This window comes from Scyliorhinus canicula, chromosome 19 (genome assembly GCF_902713615.1).
Source record: "Scyliorhinus canicula chromosome 19, sScyCan1.1, whole genome shotgun sequence".
Lineage (NCBI taxonomy): Eukaryota > Metazoa > Chordata > Chondrichthyes > Carcharhiniformes > Scyliorhinidae > Scyliorhinus > Scyliorhinus canicula.
Genome location: NC_052164.1, coordinates 4,066,959 through 4,094,192, shown reverse-complemented (window position 1 = coordinate 4,094,192; position 27,234 = coordinate 4,066,959). Strand labels below are relative to the sequence as shown.

Below are 27,234 nucleotides of genomic sequence, written 5' to 3'. Positions count from 1 at the left end.
TTTACTTTAGCGATGGGCAGGGATAGGTATATACCGCAAGGCAAGAATTATAGCTGGGGGAAAGGCAATTATGATGCTATTCGGCAAGATTTAGGATGTATAGGATGGGGAAGGAAACTGCAGGGGATGGGTACAATCGAAATGTGGAGCTTTTTCAAGGAACAGCTACTGCGTGTCCTTGATAAGTATGTGCCTGTCAGGCAGGGAGGAAGTTGTTGAGCAAGGGAACCGTGGTTTACTAAGGAAGTTGAAGCACTTGTCAAGAGGAAGAAGAAGGCTTATGTTAGGATGAGACATGAAGGCTCAGTTAGGGCAGTTGAGAGTTACAAGTTAGCCAGGAAGGACCTAAAGGGAGAGTTAAGAATAGCGAGGAGAGGACACGAAAAGTCGTTGGCGGATAGGATCAAGGAAAACCCTAAGGCTTTCTATAGGTATATCAGGAACAAAAGAATGACTAGAGTAAGATTAGGGCCAATCAAGGAAAGTTGTGTGTGGAATCAGAGGAGATAGGGGAAGCGTTAAATGGATATTTTTCGTCAGTGTTTACACTGGAGAAAGACAATGTTGTCGAGGAGAATATTCAGGTACAGTCGACCAGGCTAGATGGGATTGAGGTTCACAAGGAGGAGGTGTTAGCAATTTTGGAAAGTGTAAAAATAGATAAGTCCCCTGGGCCAGATGGGATTTATCCTAGGATTCTCTGGGAAGCCAGGGAGGAGATTGCAGAGCCTTTGTCCTTGATTTTTATGTTGTCTTTGTCAACAGGAATAGTGCCGGAAGACTGGAGGATAGCAAATGTTGTCCACTTGTTCAAGAAGGGGAGTAGAGACAACCCTGATAATTATAGACCTGTGAGCCTTACTTCGGTTGTGGGTAAAATGTTGGAAAAGGTTATAAGAGATAGGGTTTATAATCATCTTGAAAAGAACAAGTTGATTAGCGATACTCAACACGGTTTTGTGAAGGGTAGGTCATGCCTCACAAACCTTATTGAGTTTTTTGAGAAGGTGACCAAACAGGTGGATGAGGGTAAAGCGGTTGATGTGGTGTATATGGATTTCAGTAAGGCGTTTGATAAGGTTCCCCACGGTAGGCTATTGCAGAAAATACGGAAGTATGGGATTGGCGGTGATTTAGCGGTTTGGATCAGTAATTGGCTAGCTGAAAGAAGACAGAGGGTGGTGGTTGATGGCAAATGTTCATCCTGGAGTTCAGTTACTAGTGGTGTACCGCAAGGATCTGTTTTGGGGCCACTGCTGTTTTTCATTTTTATAAATGACCTGGAAGAGGGTGTAGAAGGAAGGGTTAGTAAATTTGCAGATGACACGAAGGTCGGTGGAGTTGTGGATAGTGCTGAAGGATTTTATAGGTTATAGAGGGACATAGATAAGCTGCAGAGCTGGGCTGAGAGGTGGCAGATGGAGTTTAATGCGGAAAAGTGTGAGGTGGTTCACTTTGGAAGGAGTAACAGGAATGCAGAGTACTGGGCTAATGGCAAGATTCTTGGTAGTGTAGATGAACAGAGAGATCTCGGCATCCAGGTACATAAATCCCTGAAAGTTGCCACCCAGGTTAATAGGGCTGTTAAGAAGGCATATGGTGTGCTAGCCTTTATCAGTAAGGGGATTAAGTTTCAGAGCCACGAGGTCATGCTGCAGCTGTACAAAACTCTGGTGCGGCCGCACCTGGAGTACTGCGTGCAGTTCTGGTCATCACATTATAGGAAGGATGTGGAAGCTTTGGAAAGAGTTCAGAGGAGATTTACTAGGATGTTGCCTGGTATGGAGGTAAGGTCTTACGAGGAAAGGCTCAGGGACTTGAGGTTGTTTTCGTTAGAGAGGAGAAGGCTGAGAGGTGACTTAATAGAGACATATAAGATAGTCAGAGGGTTAGATAGGGTGGACAGTGAGAGTCTTTTTCCTCGGATGGTGATGACCAACACGAGGGGACATAGCTTTAAATTGAGGGGTGGTAGATATAGGACAGATGTCAGAGGCAGTTTCTTTACTCAGAGAGTAGTAGGGGTGTGGAACGCCCTGCCTGCAACAGTAGTAGACTCACCAAATTTAAGGGCATTTAAGTGGTCACTGGATAGACATATGGATGAAAATGGAATAGTGTAGGTCAGATAGGGTTCAGATGGTTTCACGGGTCGGCGCAACATCGAGGGCCGAAGGGCCCATACTGCGCTGTAATGTTCTATGTTCTATAAGAAATAGGAGCAGGAGTCAGTCATTTAAAGGGATTAAGGGTTATGGTGTTCGGGCGGGAAAGTGGAGCTGAGTCCACAAAAGATCAGCCATGATCTAATTGAATGGCGGAGCAGGGTCGAAGGGCCATATGGCCGACTCCTGCTCCTAATTCTTATGTTCTTATTTAGTGGCAATGGTATCCTGGGCCATCCTCCTGCTCAAAGTGGCATCTATTTTTGGTTGGCAAATGAGGTTGACATTAGATTACACCAGATCTTACTGATTCACAGAGTGCAGAAGGAGGCTATTTGGCCCATTGAAGATTCTGCCTAATCCCACTCCCCTGCCAGATCCCACGACCTTGTACATTCTTTATTTTCAGATAGCAATCCAATTCCATTTTGAATACCTCGATCAAACCTACCTCCACCACTCTCTCAGGAAGTTTATTCAAGTCTCCAACCACCCACTGGGTGAAAACTAATTTCCTCACATCACTTCCACTCCTTTGCCAATTATTCTGAATCTGTGCGCTCTAGCTCTTGGTGTTCTCTTGAGTGGGAACCGTCTCCTCTCAGCCTTCTTTTCTCCAAGGAAACCAGTCCCTACCTGTCAATCTGTCCTCATAGCTCCAGCTTTTTAGCCCTGGAATCGTTCTTGTGAATCTCCTTTTGGTTTTTCCAATGCCTTCACATTCTTCCTCAGGGATGTTGCCCAGAACTTGACAAAGTCTGCAGATGCAGCCTAACTATTGTTTTATACAAGTTCAATTTGATCTCCTTACTCTTGTACCCAATATCCCTATTAACAAAGCCTAAGATACCATATGCCAAATTAACTGCTCTCAACATCCACTGCCATCTTCAATTACTTATGTACTATACACCAAGGTTCCTCTGCTCCTACACCTCCTTTAGAGATTTTCCGTTTATTTAATGTGGTCTCTCCATATTCTTCCTGCCAAAATGAATCACCTCACACTTCTCTGCACTAAACTTCATCTGCCACTTGTCTGCCCAATCCACCAATGTATCTATGTCCTTTTGAAGTCCAAGGCTATCCTCATCACGGTTGACAATGCCTCCAATCCGTGTATCATTTGCAACTTTTGAAATCATGTGCTGAACACCACAGTCCAGGTCATTATTATGTATCAATAAGAGCAAGGCTCCGAACAATGATCCCAGGGGAACACCGCTACAAACTCTCCTCCAATCCTGAATAACACCCATTTATCACTGCTATCTGTTTCCTGTCACTCAGTCAATTTCTTGTCCAAGTGCCGACTTTTCCTTTTATTCCATGGGCTAGAATTTTGCTCACAAGTCTATTGTGTGGTACCAGTATCAAATAGCTTATTACAATCCATATACACCACATCAACAGTATTGCCTTTTTCAACCTTCTGTTACCTCCTCAAAAAGCACCAGTAAATCAGTTAAACATGTTTTTCCTTGCTGAATCAATGCTGTCTTTCCTTAATTATCCTGCACTTGTCTAAGTGACTTTTAATTTTGTCCGAAATATAGTTTCCAGATGTTTCCCTACCACCAAAGTCAAATTGACAGGTCTGTAGTTGCTGACATTATCCTTGCACCCTTTTTTGAAGAAGGGTGTAACATTCACAATTCTCCAGTCCTCCAGTGCCAACCCTGTGTCTGAAGAAGATTATCACCAGTGCCTCTAAAATTTCTACTCTCACTTCCCTCAGTACCCTTGGGTGCATCTCATCTGGTCCTGGTACTGTTATACCCCCATGAAGGCCACGGGGTGTGGACTATTTGGTTCCCCGTAACCTTCCCGTTTCCTACTGATGTCATTGGTCCCAATATGGACCATGATTTCTGGCTGTTAACCTTCCCAAAATAATGTCTTGGAGCTGCTCAGTGACAATCTTGGCCCTGGCACCAGAGAGGCAACATACTATCTTGGATTTATGTCTACGGCCACAAAAACACTTGTCTGCTACCCTAACTATGGAATTCCCACCACTACTGCACTCTCACTTTTCCTCCTCCCCCCCCCCCCCCCTTCTGCAGCTGAGTCACTCATGGTGCCACAAACTTGGTTCTTGCTATAGTCCTGTGAGGAACCACCTTGCTCACAAGTATCCAAAATGGAAAAGCGGTTAGAGAGAGAGGTTGGCCTCAGCAGATTCCTGCACCACATGCCTGTTCTTCTCACTCAGGCAATCACCCATTCCCTCTCGGCCTGTAAAGCTGCCTCTTAAATGTACTCTCCATGTAAACCTTAGCCTTGTGGATGCCCCACAGTGACTCCAGCTGTTGCTTCAATTTCCTGCATGACTTCCCACGTCCCGCAGGATGCACGTTCCACATGGCCGAGCTGCATCCTTAAACTTTGTAAGATATAATAACACACGGTCACTCATCAATTGTCTCCTCTGTGCCTAGTCCGGAAAGGTTTGTACTTGCAAACCAATCAACTTTCATGGTTCCTCTGATGTAATTTTTAGATTTATCTCCTTTTTAAACTGAAGTCTCCGCCACTCTCTGTGCCTTGGTGATCTCAACAAGCAAGCATCATTTGAGGGGAGTGGGAGGGGTTCCCACCAATAAAGAACATGAGAGACCCATCTAAAAGTGAAATCATTCAGAAGTGAATTCTAAAGTGAAATACTGAGCAAGCCCATAAGGAGTCCACCAATACCATTGCATTTTGGTTGGTTTAGCACAGTGGGCTAAACAGCTGGCTTGCAATGCAGAACAATGCCAGCAGCGTGGCTTCAATTCCCGTACCAGCCTCCCCGAACAGGCGCCGGAATGTGACGACTAGGGGCTTTTCACAGTAACTTCACTGAAGCCTACTTGTGACAATAAGTGATTATTATTATCATTTATCAAAAATTGATCCCAAATTCATACTCCAACTCCCTGATTTAAATTGACTCCATCTGATTAACAGCTTTATTGCCAGGGAAGCATGAATCCACTCCCTATAAAAGTAGTGTATGTGCTCATCTACTTGTGGCTTTCCATGACCAGCGGGCATTGCAAGGCATTTGGGAGACAAGTGACAACATTATTAAGTTGCCTTTTATTATTTGATTATTTTTTTCTTTTAATTGTGTCCCTCTAAAAAGGGGACAGTTTTGTTGATGACTCTAAGGCAACCCAGTGCCTCCTCCATTGATTTATTCAAAAAGGTCAAATGGACTGCAGCGGTTCAAGAAGGCAGCTCTTCAAGGACTATTCGGGAAGGACAACAAATCTTGTCCTTGCTAGTGACACCCACATCCCATGAATGAATAACATTTGTCTGGAGCTGACCAGATGATACAATCGGCTGTGTTTCACCTTCACAAAGAGTGTGAGGGGTTTGGGCTGCATTATCCCTCTTCTGCGATTAAAAGGGGTTGATCCTCATGTTGCTGATCTTTGGTCACCCAGTGTGGATGGAAGAGTGTGCAGGAAGGTCAGAGAAATGTCTTGCAGTGTGCTCCTAGGCCTGGCAGTTGCGACCTGTTCGTTCTGCCTTCATTGGCTATCTTCCGCAGCCATATCGCGGGGGAGCATGGTGTCTACTGATATACTTAAGCTTTCTAAGACCAGTGGGTACTGCAGTGTCTGTATAGCATCATGAAGACATCAAACTACATTATAAATTGCTATCATTCATGCTAGTTCTTTTATTATTTCAAAGGATTTAGGCATCACAAACATTTATTGCCTATCCCTAATTTGAAACTTACTGCTTGGCACCCTTTAAAATTAGAAACCTTACAAAGGTTGCATTTATAACACCTTTAACATAGTTAAAATATCTCAAGATGTTTCACAAGACCATAAAGTCGACACACTTGATCACTAGACACACAGGGACAGGCAGCCAAAAGCTCATTCAAAGACATATGTTTTAGGAAAAGTGTTAAAGAGACAGAGGTGGAGCGTTCTAGGGAGGGAGTTCCAGAACTTGGGCTCAGTTAGCTGAAGACACAGCTGAATGGTGGAGCAATTAAAACCGGTGATGCTCAAGGGGCCACAAGTCCCGAAAGACGTGTCGTTAGGTAATTTGGACATTCTGAATTCTCACTCTGTGTACCCGAACAGGTGCTGGAGCGTGGCGACTCTGGGATTTTCACAGTAACTTCATTGCAGTGTTAATGTAAGCCTACTTGTGACAATAATGAAGATTATTATTATTAAGAGAAATCTTGAAGGGCTTTGGGTGATTACAGAGATAGCGAGGGGTGAAGCCATGGAGGGATTTGAAAAGAAGCATAAGTATTTTAAAATCCAGGTGCTGCTAGATGATGAAGGGGGCAGCACAGTTGCTTCACAGCTCCAGGATCCTAGGTTCGATTGCCGGCTTGGGTCACCGTCTGTGCGGAGTCTGCACGTTCTCCCCATGGGTTTCCCCCCACCGTCCAAAGATGTGCTGGTTAGGTGGATTGGCCATGATAAATTGCCCTTAGTGACCAAAATAGGTAAGGTAAGGCGGGGTTGCTGGGGAGGTCTTGGCTTAGGTAAGATGCTCTTTCCAAGGGCTGGTGCAGACCCGATGGGCCGAATGGCCTCCTGGTGCACTGCACATTCTATGAGGGGAGGTGGGCAAGGGCAGATAGGCTCATGTTCAGTTTTTAAAATAACGGTGAAATAGTCGGCGGTTTGATGGATTCATCTTATGTTATGATCCTAATTGATAGAAGCCAACCACCTGCAGTCACTCAACCCCCCCCCCCCCCAACCCCAACTAAATAATGTTTCTGCCGCCATAAATAAGAGGGAGCCCGGGGGTGGGGTGCAGAAGCCAGTGGAAGCTGGGTAGTGGGGCCCCGGTTTGTTTTTGCAGCAGGCCCGCTGCTGGAGCGGGAGGATTTACCTGAGGCCGGTGGTTCCGGAGGTGCAGCGGCGGCAGCGTTCCCCCCCCCCCCCCCCCGGTTCCCCGGGTCCGCCTCCTCCCCGCTCCGGCTGCTCCCCGCACTCCCGCACCTCCGTTCCCGCTCCCCTTCCCCCGGCAGCCACCATCTTCAGCGGCAACATGGGTAAAGCCTTTCCGCTCTCTCTCTCTCTCAATCCATGTTAGATAGATTTCCCGCCCTCGGGGTTGTTTGTGTGTGTTTTGCTTTGGAAGCGGGCGGTGGAGGTTGTTGGGAGGGGGGAGTGTGTGTGTGTGAGGAGGGAGCAGGCCGGCTTCGGGCTTTATTGTGTGTCGGGGTTTTTGTGCCGAGCCCTGGGCCTAGGCCGCAGCCTCACTCGGGTATCACTGAGCCCCGGTAGCGGTGGTGATGGGGACCCGCGGCGGAGACCCGGGTTTCTCACCCCCCCCCCCCCATTCGCATTTTTAATAAATGTTTATTTTATTTATAAACTTGCTTTGGTCGGCGCGCGTGCGCGTTGGCCGTGCAGCCAGGATAAAGGCGGAATGCTCGGCCGCGGTGTGACTTATGCAGCTGCTTTCCCATGCATTTGCAAGCCCGGTGCATTGCCATTCCTTTGCAATGCTTTCATTTTCCAAACCCGGGGTTTTTTTTTTGTCCTTTCGGTTCCAGATTTTTCAAATTGGTTTCTGCCGCGCGCGCGATTTGTAGTCGCGGCGGCGCCTCACTGCGCATGGGCGGCCGCTTAAATCAGTCTTATTTTCCCGAGCTGGTCGACCGATCGGCGGGATGGCGACGGGCGGGGAGGGGAATCTGGGGGAAGCCCGCGCGGGTTAGTTTCGGGCTCTTGAGGGCCGCTGTTGGGAGCCAGTGCCGAGCGGCGGGGACTACAACTCCCGGCGCCCCCCGCGGCCGCCGCCATGTTGGAATGTCTCGCGCCTGCGCGCTAGCCGCGCTCGGTCACCGTGGCGGGCTGTGAACAAGCCTTTTGTTTGTGTACATTTCTTTTAAATTTTACCAAACAAATTCAATATTTTTTTTTGCAAGATTTATTTTCTAACTCATTATAATCGTGGGATTTGAAGACGGTTTAAAATACAATTTTCGCTCCTTTTTGTTAAAGGTACGGGTTTGCATTTCAAACCTTTAAAAGTTGCAAACACCACCTGCAGCTTAACGGGTACATTGAACTAGAAAAATATATATCCACTTCACTGATTCCCCCTTCATCCCCCGCACAGTTTAAGGCGTCAGTCAGTTGTGTCTCAGTGGGTGGCATTCTGGCCTCTGAAGTCAGGAGGTTGTGGGTTCAAGCCCCACTCCAGGGAATTGGATACAGAATGGTGGGCGACCCTCTAATATAGGAATACTGCACTGTCTGAGGTGTGATCCTTTCAATGAGATATTAAACGGAGACCCTGTCTGTTCTCGGGATTGGATTTTAAGGATCCTTTGCAGGGCAGTATTCCTCCACCAATATCTCCGAAAGCAAAGTAATGGAAATCTAAGTGGACAGTTAATCTGTGAAAGCAAGAACCACAGATATTTGAAATGTCAGAAATATGTACATGATCTGGTGGAGGGAGAAACGGTTAGGTAAACTATCACTTTGTTGTGGTGAGGTCTGCACCATTATTTTTTCATAAATAGATTGGACTTTTTTTTTTCCAATTAAGGGGCAATTTAGCGTGGCCAATCCACCTTACTTGCACATCTTTGGGTTGTGGGGGTGAAACCCACGTAGACATGGGGAGAATGTGCAAACTCCACACGGACAGTGACCCAGGGCCGGGATTCAAACCCGGGTCCTTAGCGCCACAGTCCCAGTGGGTCAGCACCATTAATTGTATAATATGCTGTGCTGTGAATCATGTGTTTTTTTTTAGTGCGTGACCTGACCCACAACACAACACATGGAAGGCAGAGAGCTCCTTCGGTGCACCCTTGTTGCCCTCGAGGCTTGGCAACAGGTTCCATTCAACCGGTGCCAAAATATACTGCACCTTTCACAAACTCATAATTGCAAAGCACTTTCCAGCCAATTAAGTAGTTTTCAAAGTCTAGTCACTGTTGTAATTTAGAAAATGCAGCAACTAATTTGAATTTAAGTGCCCCCTAACAACAATATGAGAATGGTAAGATAATCTTCATTGATATTTGTTGAAGAATAAATATTGGTCAGAAGACCAGGAGGATCTCAATTGCGTTTCGAAATTGTCCCTCTGAGAGGGCTGGCGGCACCTCAGTTATATATCTCATCCAAAAGGCGTCATGTCCAACAGTACAGCACTCCCTTGGCATAGCCTTGAAGTGTCAGCCTGGATGAGCGGGATTTCAATCCATGATCTTTTGATAAGATGAGAATTCTGCCAGTTGAGACACAGTTGGCCCTTTAATCAAAGCTTTTGGTAACTAATCCGCAATAGAGTAACCTGCTTTTGATCTTCTCAGTGAGATGATGCACCCAAGTTGCTCTGCTTTCATGTTGTTTAAGTAGAATACTCGGTGAACATGTTGCCAGGATACAGTGGAATGTACCATGTTATTTATGTGAGTGCTCTGAAACGTGCTCTGATGCAGCACAGCATCAAATCAAAATCACTATTTTGGTTGGTACTGTCTATCACATTAACTGGAGTTCAGCTGCGAAGAATGAACCTGAAACTAAAATAACCTCCACAAAGACTAAATTTGCAAAAAGAAAATGATCCCTTTAAGGAGAGTGAGAGATCATTTTTAATGAGACATCTTGCTGCAGAGCAAGTGGGGCTCTGGTCAAAGTAAAGCTGCTTTTTATACTAGTGCTGTTTTAATTCGGATTCCAGGAGATCTGAATTTGTGACGCTGATTTCCAAGGGTTGGCAAAATACCTGATTCATTTTATCCTGATACCAGACTCATGAGTCTATGATCAGTAGATCGGAGTGCGAAGGTTTAGAGCAATGTTTAGTAGTGTAAATGTAGACTCGTGACACAGACCTCCCAGACAACTTATAATGGAGACTGAAACAAAGATTTAATAAAGCCTGCATCAAAATAAATCTGTGCGCGTGTGTCTTAGGTAGGTTACATCCCTGGGTTATTCATGAAGCCCTGGGTTATTCATGAAGGCCTGCGTTCTCGATGTTGCTCCTTGCCTAAGGTGTGGTGATCCTCGGGTTAAATTGCACCCACCCCCTGCCTCCCAAAGACAATGCAGCCTATGGTCATCTAGGAGAGACAATGGCGACTTATGCCTAGGAGCTGGTTCCAGTTGACTGATTCAAGCTGTTTATAAGAACTTATTTTCCTTGTGTCACCAGATTGCATTTCACAAGGTTCGCCTCACGGTTGGGGGGCAGGGGTTGATTCCAGACCTGCACTTGTACCCCAGCAGCTGCAAATTATGAATAGTTAAAATTGTCTACAGAAGTACATTCCTGCCAGCTAGCCTGAGGCTAAGCTATATTGCAGGTTTTGCATGACAACACATTAGATGTGTGAGTGTCAGGTTTGCAATCTTTCCTGGGACAGTGAGACCACTTTCCTCTTGTATTGCCTTAGCTGCTGCAATTTCTCCCTGCTTCAGCATCTCCATGTGTCTGCACTGACTTTCTAGAATCGTCCGTCTCAAGCTAAACGGACAACCTTAAAATGAAATGAAAATCGCTTTGTGTCACAAGTAGCGTTCAAATGAAGTTACTGTGAAAAGCCCCTAGTCGCCACATTCCGGCACCTATTCGGGGAGGCTGGTCAGTTTTTTTTTAAACTGGCCTACGGTGTGGTGATCCTCTGGTTAAATCACACCCTAATAGAGGAAAGTGGTCTCACTGTCCCAGGAAAGATTGCAAACCTGACACTCACGTCCAATGTGTTGTCATGCAAAACCTGCAATATAGCTTAGCCTCAGGCTAGCTGGCAGGAATTTACAGTCTGTAGTCCATTTTAACTATTCATAATTTGCAGCTGCTGCAAATTAGGGACAGCATGGTAGCATAGTGGATAGCACTGTGGCTTCACAGCACCGGGGTCCCAGGTTTGATTCCCCGCTGGGTCACTGCGGAGTCTGCACGTTCTCCTCGTGTCTGTGTGGGTTTTCTCCGGGTGCTCCAGTTTCCTCCCACAGCCAAAAGAAATTGCCCTCAGTGTCCAAAATTGCCCTTAGTGTTGGGTTGTGGGCTTAGGGTGGAGGTGTGGGCTTGGGTAGGGTGCTCTTTCCAAGAGCCGGTGCAGACTCGACGAGCCGAATGGCCTCCTTCTGTATTGTTAATTCTATGATCTAAGCAAACCATTAGCTAACCAGACTGTTGAACACTTGTGCTGGGACCCTGGGGCACTTGTGAGACTATTCATGTACCAATGCAAGAAACTCGTCTTTCTTGGGAGGGCTTTGCAGTATAAAAAAACTGAGCGTGAAGTTTGTTGCTGGCTGGAATTAGGAGAGATTGGAGGTCCTATGAGATGATTCTGAAACCTCCTGAATTAGTAATGGCTGTGAGTAATCTTTAGCTCCTTAGCTGAAATCTTCACCATATTCTTGTGATTCTTCTGCTGTTTGCTTTCAATGTTCCGTGTTGGTTTGTTACTGTAGTTCCCTTCCCGAGGAGATATCTAGCCACATTCAACAAAAATTATTAAAATATATTCTTGGATTGAGATTTTATTTCCTATAATTTCAACAGTAATTGCCTGTAAAGTCGCCCTTGGACATCCTGAGGTTGTGAAAGGTGCTATCCATAAAATGATGGTTGCTGCTACAATAGGTGGCACGGTAGCACAGTTGCTTCATAGCGGCAGGGACCCGGGTTCAATTCCCGCTTGGGTCACTGTCTGTATGGAGTCCGCACATTCTCCCTGAGTGTGCATGGGTTTCCTCCAGGTGCTCCAGTTTCCTCCCACAAAAGACGTGCTGTTGGGTGAATTGGACATTCTGAATTCTCCCTCAGTGAACCCGAACAGGCGCCATGGTAAGGCGACTAGGGGATTTTCACAGAAACGTCATTGTAGTGTTAATGTAAGTCTACTTGTGACACTAATAAAGATTATTATTATAAATAACTGTCCTCTCTTAGCCAGCTTGGGAGCAGAAGTAGGCCATTCAGCCCTTCGAGCTCCTAACTACTGTGAAATCTGCAGTCTATGTTTCTTCTCTGACAATGAATATTGATCCAGGAATACATTTACTGTTCATGGAACCCATCTTCATCTCCATTAGATACAAGTTTACTGGTCAAAAGCTTGGTTGACTGTCTTGAGTGTGTAGGGGGCAGAGGAATGAGTTATCTTTTCTGTGACATTGAGAATGGAGCAAGCAATTGTTCTTTCCTTGATTCATTCTTAGGCCTCCTTTTGCACTGTAAATTCTATTATTCTATGTGGCGATAGATGGCAGTGGTGAATTCCACATCCTACTCTCCAATAAGCAGTTTGATGCAGTTGAAAGAGGTTTTATTTGTACATAACCTTTCATGACCTCTGGATGTCCAACGGCAAGGTGGCACAGTGGCTAGCACTGCTGCATCACAGCACCAGGGAACCGAGTTCAATTCCAGCCTCGAGTGATTGTTTGGAGTTTGCACGTTCTCCCCATGGCTGCATGGGTTTCCTCCCACAGTGCAAAGATGTGCAGATAAGATGAATTGGCTATCTAAATTGCCCCTTAGTTTCCAGGGATAGGTTGGGGTGGATGGGCGAGATGTGGACCGGGGTAGAGAGCTCTTTCAGAGAGTCTGTGCAAACTCGATGGGCCAGATGGTCTCCTTCTGCACCATAGGGAATGTATGATAAACTGCAACACGCCAGCCAATTAAGTCACAATGTAGGAAACGGGTAGCTCACAGTAAGGTCCCATAAACAAAAATAGAACAAAGAACAAAGAAAATTACAGCACAGGAACAGGCCCTTCGGCCCTCCCAGCCTGCGCCGATCCAGATCCTTTATCTAAACCTGTCTCCTATTTTCCAAGGTCTACTTCCCTCTGTTCCCCGCCCATTCATATACCTGTCTAGATGCTTCTTAAATGATGCTATCGTGCCCGCCTCTACCACCTCTGCTGGTAAAGCGTTCCAGGCACCCACCACCCTCTGCGTAAACAACTTTCCATGCACATCTCCCTTAAACTTTCCCCCTCTCACTTTGAAATCGTGACCCCTTGTAATTGACACCCCCATTCTTGGGAAAAGCTTGTTGCTGTCCACCCTGTCCATACCTCTCATAATTTTGTAGACCTCAATCAGGTCCCCCCTCAACCTCCGTCTTGCCAACGAAAACAATCCTAATCTACTCAACCTTTCTTCATAGCTAGCACCCTCCATACCAGGCAACATCCTGGTGAACCTCCTCTGCACCCTCTCCAAGGCATCCACATCCTTCTGGTAATGTGGCGACCAGAACTGCACGCAGTATTCCAAATGTGGCCGAACCAAAGTCCTATACAACTGTAACATGACCTGCCGACTCTTGTACTCAATACCCCGTCCGATGAAGGCAAGCATGCTGTATGCCTTCTTGACCACTCTATCAACCTGCGTTGCCACCTTCAGGGTACAATGGACCTGAACTCCCAGATCTCTCTGCACATCAATTTTCTCCAAGACCCTTCCATTGACCATATAGTCCGATCAGGTGAGTCTCTTTTAGTGATATTGATTGAGAGATAAATATTAGCAAAAACTCATCCACTTTTTAAAACATTGCCATGGGACCCTTTGTGCCCATCTGAAAGGCAACTTAAAGCAAATTACTGCTGATGCTGGAATCTGAAACAAAACCAGGAAATACTGGACAATCTCAGCAGGTCTGACGGTCTCTGTGGAGAGAGAAGTGACTGAACGTTTCAAATCTCGATAACTTGCTTCTGTCCTCAACATCTTCATCTATCTCCACCGGTCACTGGCCTCCTATCCTGCTGCACCCCCCCCCCCCCCCTCACTCTAGCCCTGACAAAACTCCAGCCCCATCACACAACTCTACATCAACGACTGTTTGGTGCCACTTCATGTTCCCATTTGGACCTGGAAAAATGTATTCATTTCACTTCCAATTTCCATCCCTCTTATCACCTTCACATGGTCCATCTCCGATACTTCCCTTTCCTTGCTTCACCCTTCTATTTCAATTTCTGGGTATAGACTGTCCACGCGTATCCATTACAAAGCCACCGACTCCCACAGCTACCTCGACTACGGCTCTTCTCACCCCACATCCTGTAAGGACTCCATCCCATTCTCTCAGTTCCTTCACTTCCTTTGCATCTGTTCTGATGATGCCACTTTCCAAATTGGTGCTGCTGACATGTCTTCATTCTTCATTAATCATGCTTCTCACCCACTGTTGTCAACAAGGCTCTCAACAGAGTCCGACCCAACTCCCGCACCTCTGCCCTCGCTCCCTCTCCTCCCTCCAAGAACCAAGTCAGGGTCGTCACCCCCCCCCCCGTCATCACTTTTCACCTCACCAGCCTCCACATTCAAAGAATCATCCTCCACCAGTTCTGCCAACTCCAGCATGATGCCACCAACAAACACATCTTCCCCTCACTCCCCCTAACAGTATTTCACAGGGACTGTTCCCTCCAGGATACCCTGGAACACTCCTCCATCACCCTCTTCCCACTGCACCTTCCCATGCAGTTGGAGAAGGTGTAACACCTGCTCACCATCTCGGGCCCTAAACACACTTTTTTCAAGTGAGGCAGTGCTTCACGTGCACATCCTTCAATCTGGTCTATTGAATTCACTGATCCCAATGCGATTGACTACATTGGAGAGACTAAACACAGACTGGGTGACCGCTTTGCAGACTGCCTCAGGTCCATCCACAAGCAGGACCCAGACATTCCTGTCGTTTGTCATTTCAACTCGCCGTCCTGCTCTCGTGTCCACATGTCCATCCTTGGTCTGCTGCCAAAATAGAAAATGCTGGAAAATCTCAGCAGGTCTGGCAGCATCTGTAAGGAGAGCAAAGAGCTAACATTTTGAGTCCAGGTGACACTTTGTCAAAACTAAAAGGCATTGAAAGTGGCCTGCTGCAATGATTTAATGATCTTTGTTAGTGTCACAGTAGGCTTACATTAACACTGCAATGAAGCCACCGTGAAAGTCCCCTAGCTGCCACACTCTATTTGGGTACACAGAGGGAGAATTCAAAATGTCCAATTCTTTCAGGACTTGTGGGAGGAAACCGGAGCACCCAGAGGAAACCCACGCAGACACGGGAAGAACGTGCAGACTCCACACAGACAGTGACCCAAGTTGGGAATTGAACCTGGGACCCGTGCTGTGAAGCAACAGTGCTAACCACTGTACTACCGTGTTCCAACTGAGCCCAGCACAAACTGGAGGAACATCACTTCATCTTCCAATTAGGCACAAAACAGCCTTCATTGAGTTCAACAACTTCAGACTGTTCTCTCGCCACCACCTTTATCACATTTTTAATTCTATCAGTTCATTTTCATTTCTTCCATTGATCTGTTTTCATTTCATCATTGTCCCCCCAGCCCCCACTCCATTTGGGCCAACTGTTCCTAGTTGCCCTCTGACACGGCTCATCTTTGTTCTGCCATTCACACATTCTAATCTGAAATGTGCCACCATCAGCCGCTTCTTAGCCTTAATTATCCCCATTTCCATTCCTTTTATCTTCTGTCCTCAACATCTTTGTCTACCTCCACCTATCGCTGGTCCCCTATCCATCCCCTCCACAACAGTATAAATGTGACCCCATTTCCAATTCTCTCCAGTCTAGACAAAGAGTCACCCAGACTCAAAACGTTGGCTCCCTTTTCTCTCCACAGACACTGTCAGACCTGCTGAGATTGTCCAGTATTTTCTGTTTTTGTAACTGAAACAGTACTCTCAGTAATGCAGTGAAGCAGTAGCATGGATTATTGGCTCAAGTCTTCAGAGTCCGACCTGTACCCACGGATTTCTAATGATTAGATATTTGGACCAATGATGACCCTGTCTGTCTTCTCCGCCCACCGGGTTCCATCAGTGACACGGGGTCAGCACCGGAAGTCTGCGACAGTTTCTCCATGGAACGATTCCTGTGTTGCAAACATAAACCTGGGCAAAGATTTAAACAATTGAACTTTCAGTATAACGCTTGAAAACCACATCAGTCTAAATGATGATGTGAAAACACCCAGTAAACGCACCAGAATAAATCAAAATGGCAACTGAAAACTAAAATGGGCAGACAGAAGACGAGATGTAATTCCCCTCCACACCAACACTGGGCAGGATCACAGTGCAACGTGGAAGGTGGCTCGTGAGCTCCATGCTAATGGTACTGACAATTGTCAAGTCTTTTTTTAAAATAGTTTTAGGAAAAAATTGCTTTAACACTTTCATGTAAACTTGCTGCATAATATTAAAGCAACTTTGAAACCACAAAATGTGCCAAATGACATCTTCTAACCAGACCAGCAATTTAAATACTGACCATTTACAACAGGTTAAACCTCTCCGGAACAGCTGTGAGAAAGTTTAAGCAGAAGGTCGTTGGCACCTTCTGAAAGGTCAGACCAGGAACAGAGGGGAGTAGGGAAAACTCAGTAGGCAGGTACAGAAAACAGAACAGTAAATGGAATGTTGTCTTTTGGGGTTAGGAAAGTGCAAATAATGCTTCAGCTGTACAGATTCTTGGTTAGACCCTGTGTGGACTGCTGTTCATCAACAACACAGTAAGGAGGTATGGAATAAGCAGAATACCGTGGATGATAGAATCTGAAACAAGAACAGGATGCTGGAAAATCACAGTGGGTCTGACGGCATCTATTAGGAGAGAAAGAGTTAAAGTTTTGAGCCCTTTGACACTCGGTCAGAATTGAAGGGAGCGAGAATGTTTTTTGAGCTGTAGAATCTTCAACAAAAGTAACAAAGTACAAAAGACATCTGGCCTGGTGCGAGGGGGTGGGTGTTGCTTTGATTTGATTTATTATTGTCACATGTATTAGTATACAGTGAAAAGTATTGTTTCTTGCATGCTGTACAAACAATGCGTACCATACATAGGGAAGGAAGGAGAGACGGCAGAATATTATGTTAGTTATAGCAAGGTGTAGAGAAAAGATCAACTTAATACGAGGGTAGGTCCATTCAAAAATCTGATGGCAGTAGGGAAGAAGCTGTTCTTGAGTCGGTTGGTACGTGACCTCAAACTTTGGTAGCTTTTTCCTGACAGAAGAAGGTGGAAGAGAGTATGTATGGGGTGCATGGGGTCCTTAATTATGCTGGCTGCCTTTCCGAGGCAGCTGGAATTATAGATAGAGTCAATGGATGGGAGGCTGGTTTGCGTGATGGACTGGGCTGCATTCACAACCTTTTGTAGTTTCCTGCGGTCTTGGGCAGAGCAGGCTCCATACCAAGCTGTGATACAACCAGAAAGAATGCTTTCTATGGTGCATCTGTAGAAGCTGGTGAGGGTCGTAGCTGACATGCCAAATTTCCTCAGTCTTCTGAGAAAGTAGAGTCATTGGTGAGCTTTCTTAACTATAGTGTCAGCATGGGGGGGACCAGGACAGGCTGTTGGTGATCTGTACACCTAAAAACTCTCGACCCTTTCTACTTTGTTCCCATTGATGTAGACAGGGGCATGTTCTCCACTACGCTTTCTGAAGTCGATGACAATCTCCTTCATTTTGTTGACACTGAGGGAGAGATTATTGTCATCGCACCAGGTTCACTATCTCATTCCTGTACGCTGTCTCGTCATTGTTTGAAATCCGACCCACTACAGTGCTGTCATCAGCAAATTTGAAAATCGAGTTGGAGGGGAATTTGGCCACACAGTCATAGGTGTATAAGGAGTATAGTAGGGGACTGAGGACACAGCCGTGTGGGGCACCGGTGTTGAGGATGATCGTGGAGAAGGTGTTGTTGCCTATCCTCACTGATTGTGGCCTGTGGGTTAGAAAGTCCAGGATCCAGTCGCAGTCAATAAATAGGAGTCTGACATAGATGTATTTGTTATCTAGGTGTTCCAGGGTTGAGTGCAGGGCCATGGATATGGCGTCTGCTGTGGACCTGTTGCAGCGGTAGGCGAACTGTAGTGGATCAAGGCAATCCGGGAGGCTGGAGTTGATTCGTGCCATGACTAACCTTTTGAAGCACTTCATAATGATGGATGTCAGATCCACTGGACGATAGTCATTAAGGCACGCTGCTTGGCTTTTTTTTTGGTATAGGGATGATGTAAAGAGAGGTTAAAGATGTCTGCGAATACCCCTGCCAGCTGATTCGCGCAAGACCTGAGTGCTCGTCCGGGTCCCCCATCCGGGCCAGTGGCTTTCCGTGGGTTGACCTTCGAGAAGGCTGCTCTGACGTCTGCAGTGGTGATCTCAGATACAACTTAATCCAAGGCTTCTGGGGTGGAGGGCTCGCTCTCGCTGACCTCTTGCTCAAAGCAGGCATAGACTGCATTGAGCTCACCAGGGAGGGGTGCATTGGAGCCGGCGATTTTGCATGCCTTCATCTTGTAGCCTGTTATGTCTTGCAGACCTTGCCATAGACGTGTGGCTAGCCTTGGACTCGAGCTTGGTCCGGTACTGTCTTTTGGCATCTCTGATGGATTTCTTTAGATCATATCTGGCTTTCTTGTATAGGTCAGGGTCGCCTGATTTGAACGGCTCAGACCTGGACTTCAGCAAGCAGTGGATATCCCTGTTCATCCAGGGTTTCCGGTTTGGAAACATGCGGATTTGCTTCTTTGACACACAGAATTTCTTTGAGACAATATATTTATGGTGTGTATTTATAAAGGGGTTTAAGATGGAGGAGAAAGGTGCCGATTCTCTGAGGGATGCAACGGGCCCAACCAGAAGATCTCGTGCTGCTCCTCCAGCTCGCAGTGGACTTCGCTGCAGTTTTGCAGCAGGCCAAGGACTGACATGTGGGAATGAGAGCAAGGTGTTGAGTTAAAATGGCAATCTACAAGAAGGTTTGGGTCATGCGTGTGGACTGGGACTAGGGTGGCACGGTGGCGCAGTGGTTAGCACTGCTGCCTCACGACGCTGTGGACCCGGGTTTGATCCCGGCCCCGGGTCACTGTCCGTGTGGAGTTTGCACATTCTCCGCGTGTCTGCGTGGGTCTCACCCCCACAATCCAAAGATGTGCACGGTAGGTGCATTGGCCACGCTAAATTGCCCCTTAATTGGAAAACAATAATCTGGTACTCTAAAAAAAAAATTTTTTTAAATGTTTGCAGACTGAGCGAAGGTGTTCTACAAAGCAGTCACCCAGTCTGTGTTTAGTCTCCTCAGCGTAGAGGAGACGGCTCTGGGAGCAGCGAAAGTGAAATGCTGCTTAACCTGAAGGGAGTGTTTGGGGCCTTGAATGATGAGGTAAAGGGACAGGTGTTGCGCCTTCTGTGATTGCAAGGGAAAATGCCGTAGGAAGGGGATCGGGAGTTGAGCATGTTGGAGTGGACGAGGATGTGGCGGAGGGAGCCGCTCCCAGTGGAATGCTGACAAGGGTGAGGGGAAGATGTGTTTCATGGTAGCATTCTGCTGGGGTTGGTGGAAATGACAGAGGATGAACCCTGTCAATGCAGGGTGGGGGGGGGGGGGGGGGGGGGCTGTGAAGATGACAGGACCCTAACCTCTGGGTCTGGGAGGGAGAGGGGGGTGGAAGGGTTGAGGGCAGAGGTGCAGGAAACGGGTCTCACCAGTTTGAATGCCCAGTTAACCACAGGTGGGAAAACCTTGGTTAAGGAAAAAAGCAGACATGTCAGAAGCACCATTTTCGATGGTGACGTAATCAGAACACATGTAACGGAGGTGGAGAAACTGGGAGAATGGGATGGGGTCTCCAGGGAGCAGGGTGTGAAGAGCTGCAGTCAAGGTAGCTGTGGGAGTCGGTGGGTTGAGATATTTCCCTTGGGGATGCAGTACTGATTCACCTATGATAGAGAATCAGAGGGTTAAATAATAAGACCATAATATCTTGGAGCAGAATTAGGCCATTCAGCCCATCAAGTCTGTTCTGCCATTCGATCATGGCTGATAATGTTTCTCATCCCCATTCTCCTGCCTACTCCCCATATCCCCTTATTAATCAAGAACCTATATACCTCTGTCTTAAAGACACTCAGTGACTTGGTCTCCACAGCCTTCAGTGGCAATGAGTTCCAGATTCACCACCCCGTCCCTGGCTGAAGAAATTCCTCCTGATCTGTTTTAAAGAACCCTTCAGTCTGAGGCTGTGCCCTTGCGTTCTCGTGTCTCCTACTAGTGGAAACATCTTCTCCACGTCCACTCGATCCAGGCCTCTCAGTATCTGCAAGTTTCAATGAGATATCCTATCATCCTTCTAAACACCATCAAGTACAGACCCAGATCCTCAACCGCTCCTATGACCAGCTCTTTATTCCTGGAATCGTTCTTATGAACCACCTCTGGACCCCCTGCAAGGCCAACCATAGCCGTCCTTTGACCCATCAAAGAGGATATCCAAGATGTTTCCTTGTGGTTGATGTGTAGGTATAAAGATGACCTTTTTCCAGCTTTTTAAAAAATAACTTGATATTGGTTGAATTTTTAGAAGTCACAGCTACCAGTGCTCTGTCACAATCTTAAGTAACAGTGGTTACAATGTCATCACTTACTCTGCAAGATCAGCATTGGCTGTTCTGCACACAAGCTCACTGATTTAGCTCACTATTTTGTTACTAACCTGACTGTATCTAACTGCTCTACATTCCAGCAAATTGCTGTTTAAATGGAATGCAGTCTTGACTAGGAATGCAAATAACACGGCATTTTAGCAGATTCCAGCTAATGTGGATTCTACAAGGAGTTGAGTATGTCAGCCAATACATGGACTTGGGAGCAACAGGAGTCTCTTGATTTAAAAGCAGGGACAGCTACATAATACACATTGATCCCAATCTCTCACAGAAATGTATCTACAGCTGTGAGACTGGGGAATTCCCTGATAATCTCCATTCTACATGGGATTTGAAGTTTCCCTATTTGTGGCTCAAAAAAATCTGCAATTTGTCTTTATTCTGTAAATTATCTTTTTGACACCTCGACTTTGTTTCCTCTGAAATTTAAGCAGATTTTACTAATGTTTTACTACAAAAGAAATTAAGATTGCTTTAGAGTGCAACTGTGAAGCTGATGGATGGGGAGGATGAATAGGACTCTCTACTCTGAATCGATTTTAGGGTTTGGCGTCGGATGCTGGAAGGTTCCAGTGACTGGCTGAAAGTAAAGGTGACCGGTAAATCTGGAACTTCCTATTTTGTTTTTGGCATCGTTGACTGTGCCTGGTCTGTACGCAAACTGGGCTGTTAGACCAGCACAGTTTCATTCATTTACTGTAACTCTGACTGATGTTGAGATTCTCTTTCACCGAACTCCTGGAGCTTGTCAAAGTCCTTTGTTTCAGAATTGGGGCTGTAAAAACGAGGGGCAATTGATTTTTGTTCTAAGTTGCGCTGTTAAGTGAGGCACAGTCCAGATGTTGAGGGAAAGCTCTTTCTGCATTGTCCTGACAATGCTCCTTTAACTCTCGACACTGTCACACACTAGTACATATGTACAGTGCTTGCATTTATATAGCATCTTTAATGCATTAAGACACCTCAAGAAGTTTCACAGGAAAACATTTGCAACCAAATCATGTACGGAGACACTAGGATAGAGTACCGAACATTTGGTTGAGGAATTGGGTTTTAAGAAGCATGTTAAAGGAAGAGAGAAGGGCAGAGAATCAAGAGGTTTGGGGGGGGAAAATCCTTGGGATAGCTGCCAATGGCGGAGCAATGAAATTCGGGATATGAAAGAGGTCCAAAGTGGATGAACACAGAGATTCCAGAGTTATAGAGCTGGAAGAAATGAATATATAAGGAGAGATGAGGCCATGGATGTGTTTACATATCCTGAGGTTATTGTTGGTACTCAGGTTATTGAGAATTCGTACAACTGTTTCATACTCGCAGTTTGGAGGATTCTCTCCTTGTTTTTTAAAAAATACCTTAAAGGGAGGGGGTTCAGGTGGTGCATTCTGATTGCCAGGAGTCTTCATTTGCATTGTTTGTCCAAATTCAAATCTAATTATTATTTTTTGTTTGTAAAAAAAAAACAGCCTCCGCCTCCCTTCTCAATTTAAGACTGGACACAATGGGGAAAAAACAAAACAAGAAAAAAGTGGAGGAGGTTCTCGAGGAGGAGGAGGAAGAGTACGTCGTGGAAAAAGTACTGGACAGGCGTATCGTAAAAGGAAAAGTGGAATATCTGCTGAAGTGGAAAGGATTTTCGGAGTGAGTGATTAACACATTTTGTGCTGCCATCAGTCGTGATCTGTGGCCTGGCCGTGGAAAGAGGGCAGTACAGATTCACAGACTATTACCAGGGTGCCCAGGGTTAGCTAAAGTAAATTACATCCCGGCAGTTGGGATAGGAATGAACGGCCATATCTCCAAGATAGGTTTCTCCCATTCCACTTTCTCTCCAACCCACCTCTCTCTTTCCCCGCCCCCAATTCCTCTTGGCTGCCCCACCCTCCATTCCTCTCTGCTCCCACCCCCCACCCCGCAAATACATTGGAGCGTTGGTGCACTGATTTGCTCGTGATTTCCCTGGTTGTGGGTGTAACGTCAGGAGAGTGGAGGCTAAATTCTTGGGATAATGGTGAGTCATGCTGAAGTAGGGGTAGAGAGACTTGCTCTATTCATCGTCTTCTGTGTTTCAGCTGCACCACTTGCAGTGTAGGATGCTACACAGTAACTAACCACAGCCTGGCTTGTTTTGTTGGTATCTCACTACTGTGTTAAAGTATGCATTTGATTTGCAGTCTGATATGTTCTGTGCTGTGCTGAGGGAAGCTAGATGTAAAATGTAATATAGTCCCAATATTTATTTACCCAAAGCACTATATGAAATTTATCCCCTGCCATCTAACCAGTGTTTGTAAATCGGGTTAATCAGTGTTTCAAGTTGCTGGTGTCCTGTGGTCTGTAAACCTGAATTATTTCCCAGTGACGACAACACATGGGAGCCTGAGGAGAACCTTGACTGTCCTGATCTCATCGCAGAGTTCTTACAGTCCCAGAAAATAGCACATGACGACATAGATAAAACAGAGGGGCCCAAACGGAAAGCGGAGTCTGATACTGAAACTGAGGAAAATAAAAACAAGAAGAGGAGAGAGGAGGTCAGTGAATGTACTTCTTGCCTTCAATATTACCTGCTTTTCCATGTCCAACACAGATCTGAGCCTTGAACTGAGAATGCATGGTGTTTATTGAAGAGTAAGGGCCTGGGAAAATCTTTAATTTTGCAAGGGATAAATAACCCTTTGCTTTTGCTGTGATCTGAGGTTTTCTAAGTTTCCCTGGTGAGGAGATATCCGCCCATTCCCTCCAGTGGGTAGAATTATGAATCCATTCACTCCTCCATGCATGCCCCAGGGTTCCTGTCAAGCCAACATGCATGGCTTGGAATCAGACAGAAAAGTCTGAATTGTGTACCAAGAGAATAAACAAATTGTGGAGACACAGCTACTTAGAACTGTCCCTTAGTGAGAAGCTAACTCATAACTTCAGGGGAGAGGAGGAGTAACCACACTCTGTCTTGGTTGAGATGCTCAGTAATAACTCTTGGCGATGAAAGATTGAATCCTCTGGCGACCAGATCCTGACTGTTTTGGAGTATTCAGGTCACCGTTTATTGGCCCAGTCAATAAGCTCTGGGATTCACCAGATAACTCTTGTGGGCTGTGGTTATCCTTGCCCCCCTTGTATTAGGCAAACCTGACTGGGGATTTCTTTGTTTGCCACAGTGATAATATGTCATATCTCCACCTCTCACTCAGCCCCTGTTTGAGGTCTAATGTGTTTCTCTTGCAGCAGGAGAAACCAAGGGGTTTTGCCAGAGCACTGGAACCAGAGCGTATTATTGGGGCAACAGACTCGAGTGGAGAGCTCATGTTCCTCATGAAGTGGTAAGTTCCAGCTTTTGATTTATTTTAAAACATTTTTTGCAACCTCACTGAACAAAGTTACTGTGCCAAGAGGCTAAAAAAATCTTATTCTATGGGTAGGGATGGGATGGGTCTATAAAACTGCACCTAACGAGCACTAAATTAGCAACACAAGAACCAAAGTCAGGATAGAAATCCAAATGGAATCATACAACATAGAAGGCTGTTCAGCCTGTAGTGCCTGCGCTGACTCTTGAAGAGCTAGTCCCACTTTTCTGCTCTTTCTATAGTCCTGCAGCTTTTTCCTCCTTGGGAAGATGACTGAAGGGAGATCACCCTTCATCACCTGGGCCATTACTGCTTGTGACCTGGAACGAGCACAAAGCAGTAACTAAATAAGTCATCTAGATGTGAGAAGTCGATGTGAATTTAATTGATCTTGTCGGGTGAGTTGTGTAACTGCAGACGCCAGACCAAGTTTAATAAAATTTGTTTCTAACAAACTTTGTTTGGTTTACTTTCTCCATCCAGGAAAAATTCTGATGAAGCTGATTTGGTTCCAGCAAAAGAAGCTAATGTCAAATGCCCCCAGGTGGTTATTTCATTTTATGAGGAGCGTCTGACATGGCATTCATACCCATCTGAAGAGGAAGAAAAGAAGGAAGAAAAGTAACCGAGGGAGAGGAGCCCACGCACCTCCCGTTTACAACTTTACAAGACGAGAAAATAACCCCGACTTTTCCGAAAGTGGTTTTCAGTTGTACAGGTGTATAGTTCTCCGGGTGTACCTTTTCTCAATCCTTTCAGACCCATATCATTGTCAGCGTTTGTGAGGGGATGGGACAGGTTGTGTTTTTAAATGCAGCATGATTTTTTTTTTCCTCCCGGTTTTGGATAACAACGGATTGTAGAAGCCAGTGAATTGTAGATTAGTTACCTTGGCTTGTAGCGTAGGGTTCGAGTCTTTGAAGGGGAAAGGAGTCCGTAGGAGCTGATGTGCCATTAAATAGTAGCCTCTTTTAATATGACAGACGGCAGTTTTGTTTGAAATTCATTTCCCCTCACCCCACCCTACCCTTTTCCTTTGTTCCAGATCTGAAGGTCAGCTTGGGTAGAATTTATCTGACTGGTGTCTTGGGTGGTATGGCAACCATTTTACAACGCCCAAATGGCATTGCAACTTGGTTGGGGTGGATTCAGTGGCTCCTGATCGTGAGTATCCTGCCATTAGGAGCCTCCTTTGCTGCCAGCTCCCCCCCCCCCCCCCCCCCCCCCCCCCCCCTTCACATAGAAGCACCAAGACCTCTGAAGAGAAGCGGATGACAAGGGGGCGATGTGATACTAAGCTAACCAGTGGGAGGTGCAGTCATTTACACAGCCTGCCTCCCCAGGACTTTTGTCTTTATTAGGTAATGTTTCAGTTGTAGTAAGACTCTCCTCTTGTTGGGCCAGTGCAGGCTGCTTTACAATGAAATGATAAACCTCACAGTTAGTGGGACAGGCATTCTTAAAGGGTCAAATTCTTGAGATCGCTGATTGCCTAAGATGGGGTCTTTTGCACAGAGCAGCTCACTGTTCTTGCATCCAAGTGGCATTAATTTTTTATTTGATTTTTGTATAAATACCTGCTCATCCTTGTAACTTCCACTGCCTAGTGATGGAATCAGGGGCCTGCCGAAGACAGGAATGCAGGCATGGAGCACAGACAAGATTGCAGAAGGACATGGCAGTTTTGGGACAAAGAGGCAAGTCTGTTTTTTTGGGTGTGGGGCTTTTTTGTGGTCAGGTAGAGATTTACACCTGAAGCATTACCTCATGTGCCTTTCAGCATTTCCTGCTCATTACACGTGGGTCATGATGATGCAAGTTGAGATTCCAACAAAGACCCCACAGTGCAGCAACATATTCCTCAACATCCCTGGACCAATGGCTTTTGAAGATGTGCATTCCTGTGCTGATAATTCTATCTCGATTTAGACAGTTGCACATGGTCGTGTGTGGCCAGAGGTTATCCAGTCCATTGGCTAGCAGGGAGCACAGGAGTACGTACTAGAAAAGGCAATGCTCACTCTGAAAATGTTGGCCAACACCCCATGGACCTTTCAGCTTATTTGTACCATTTTCATTATCAACTCTGTTGCTCTGTTGCTTCCGATTGGTGAAACCTCAACCAGTATTTGATCTGTTCAACCTTTCTGGATAGAGGAGGGGGAACCTGTGAAGTAGATATGTGAGCACAGCATTGGGTCACAGGTTTACATCTGCTCCCTTTCCTGAGATATTGATATTGGGGTCATCACAGTCATTGGATTGGGGGGTGGGAATTTGGGCTTACCTGTGCAAGTCAGTAGCAATGTCACAAATCAAACCAAAAAACACACGGCTGCCTATTTTCCCCTGCAAGATTGTGATTCTTATTTGAAAACTAACCATGTTTTGTTGTTTAAGGGTTGGGGAAGGGGAGAAAGGCTTTTGACTAATATAATCCATGTACTGTAGGCCTGGAACAGGAATATGGCTGCTTTTCCCCATGATGGCCCCTCCCACCTGGCTTGAACGTCAGCAATCCAACACTGTCCTGATGCAGAGAAAGTATTGTTTCAACAAAGTGTTCTTGTGTTACTGAAGTAAGACTGATTATGTTTTCATTTGTAATCTTTTTTAAATGTGATTTGTGGGGGGTGATGCGGGTATGTTTGTCTGAAGTATTTGTGGAAGGAAATATATAAGCATGGAAACTAAAGTATTAGTGCCACTTTCCTAATTTTCATACATTGCAGCTCGTTGTCAGATTCACAACTTAATCATCAATGTCTTTTAGAGGGGAGAACTGATTTTAGCTGGTTTTAAAGGATCTGTTTTTTGTAGAATTCCTATTAAGTATTGTGATAACCGCTCCTGCAACACCAGTGTTGTTTAACAGGCACGCAAATATTGTGTAATAAAACAGGAAAAACACTAGCATCACTTGAATGTTGTTTTTTTGTAACTGGCAAGTGAGAGGATGTTGCAAATACTTGGGTCAAACAGCATTGGTGGAGAAACTGTTAACATAATCAGGTCAGCGATTCCTTTCACACAACTGCCCTATTGAGTGTTTTGAGGCCATTTTAGTTTCACATTTCAGTATTTTGCTTTGTTTAAAAAATTTTTTTAGACTACCCACTTAACTTTTTCCAATTAAGGGGCAATTTTAGCGTGGCCAATCCACCTACCCTGCACATCTTCGGGTTGTGGGGGCGAAACCAACGCAGAGAAAATGTGCAAACTCCACACAGTGATCCGGAGCCG

General features: G+C 45.8%; 2 protein-coding genes across 4 annotated transcripts in view; one reads left to right on the top strand and one right to left on the bottom strand.

Moving 5' to 3' along the window:
* Positions 1–7,080, bottom strand: part of LOC119954333 (sorting nexin-11-like) — a 129,257-nt gene extending 122,177 nt beyond the window's left edge. For both annotated transcript variants that reach the window (XM_038779472.1, XM_038779474.1), the window contains exon 1: positions 7,035–7,080. The gene's annotated coding sequence lies outside the window, so the exon portion shown is untranslated. The remainder of the gene's footprint in view (positions 1–7,034) is intronic.
* On the top strand, positions 7,079–26,907 carry cbx1b (chromobox homolog 1b (HP1 beta homolog Drosophila)). Of its 2 annotated transcripts, none has more exons than XM_038779476.1 (5): positions 7,079–7,197; positions 22,108–22,282; positions 23,001–23,175; positions 23,873–23,964; positions 24,475–26,907. In XM_038779476.1, the coding sequence occupies exons 1-5, from the start codon at positions 7,194–7,196 to the stop codon at positions 24,614–24,616; spliced, it is 588 nt and encodes a 195-aa protein (XP_038635404.1). In that variant the 5' UTR covers positions 7,079–7,193; the 3' UTR covers positions 24,617–26,907. The 2 variants fall into 2 exon arrangements, with proteins under 2 accessions (XP_038635404.1, XP_038635403.1); XM_038779475.1 differs by having other exon boundaries at positions 23,870–23,964.
* The last annotated feature ends 327 nt before the right edge of the window (positions 26,908–27,234 follow it).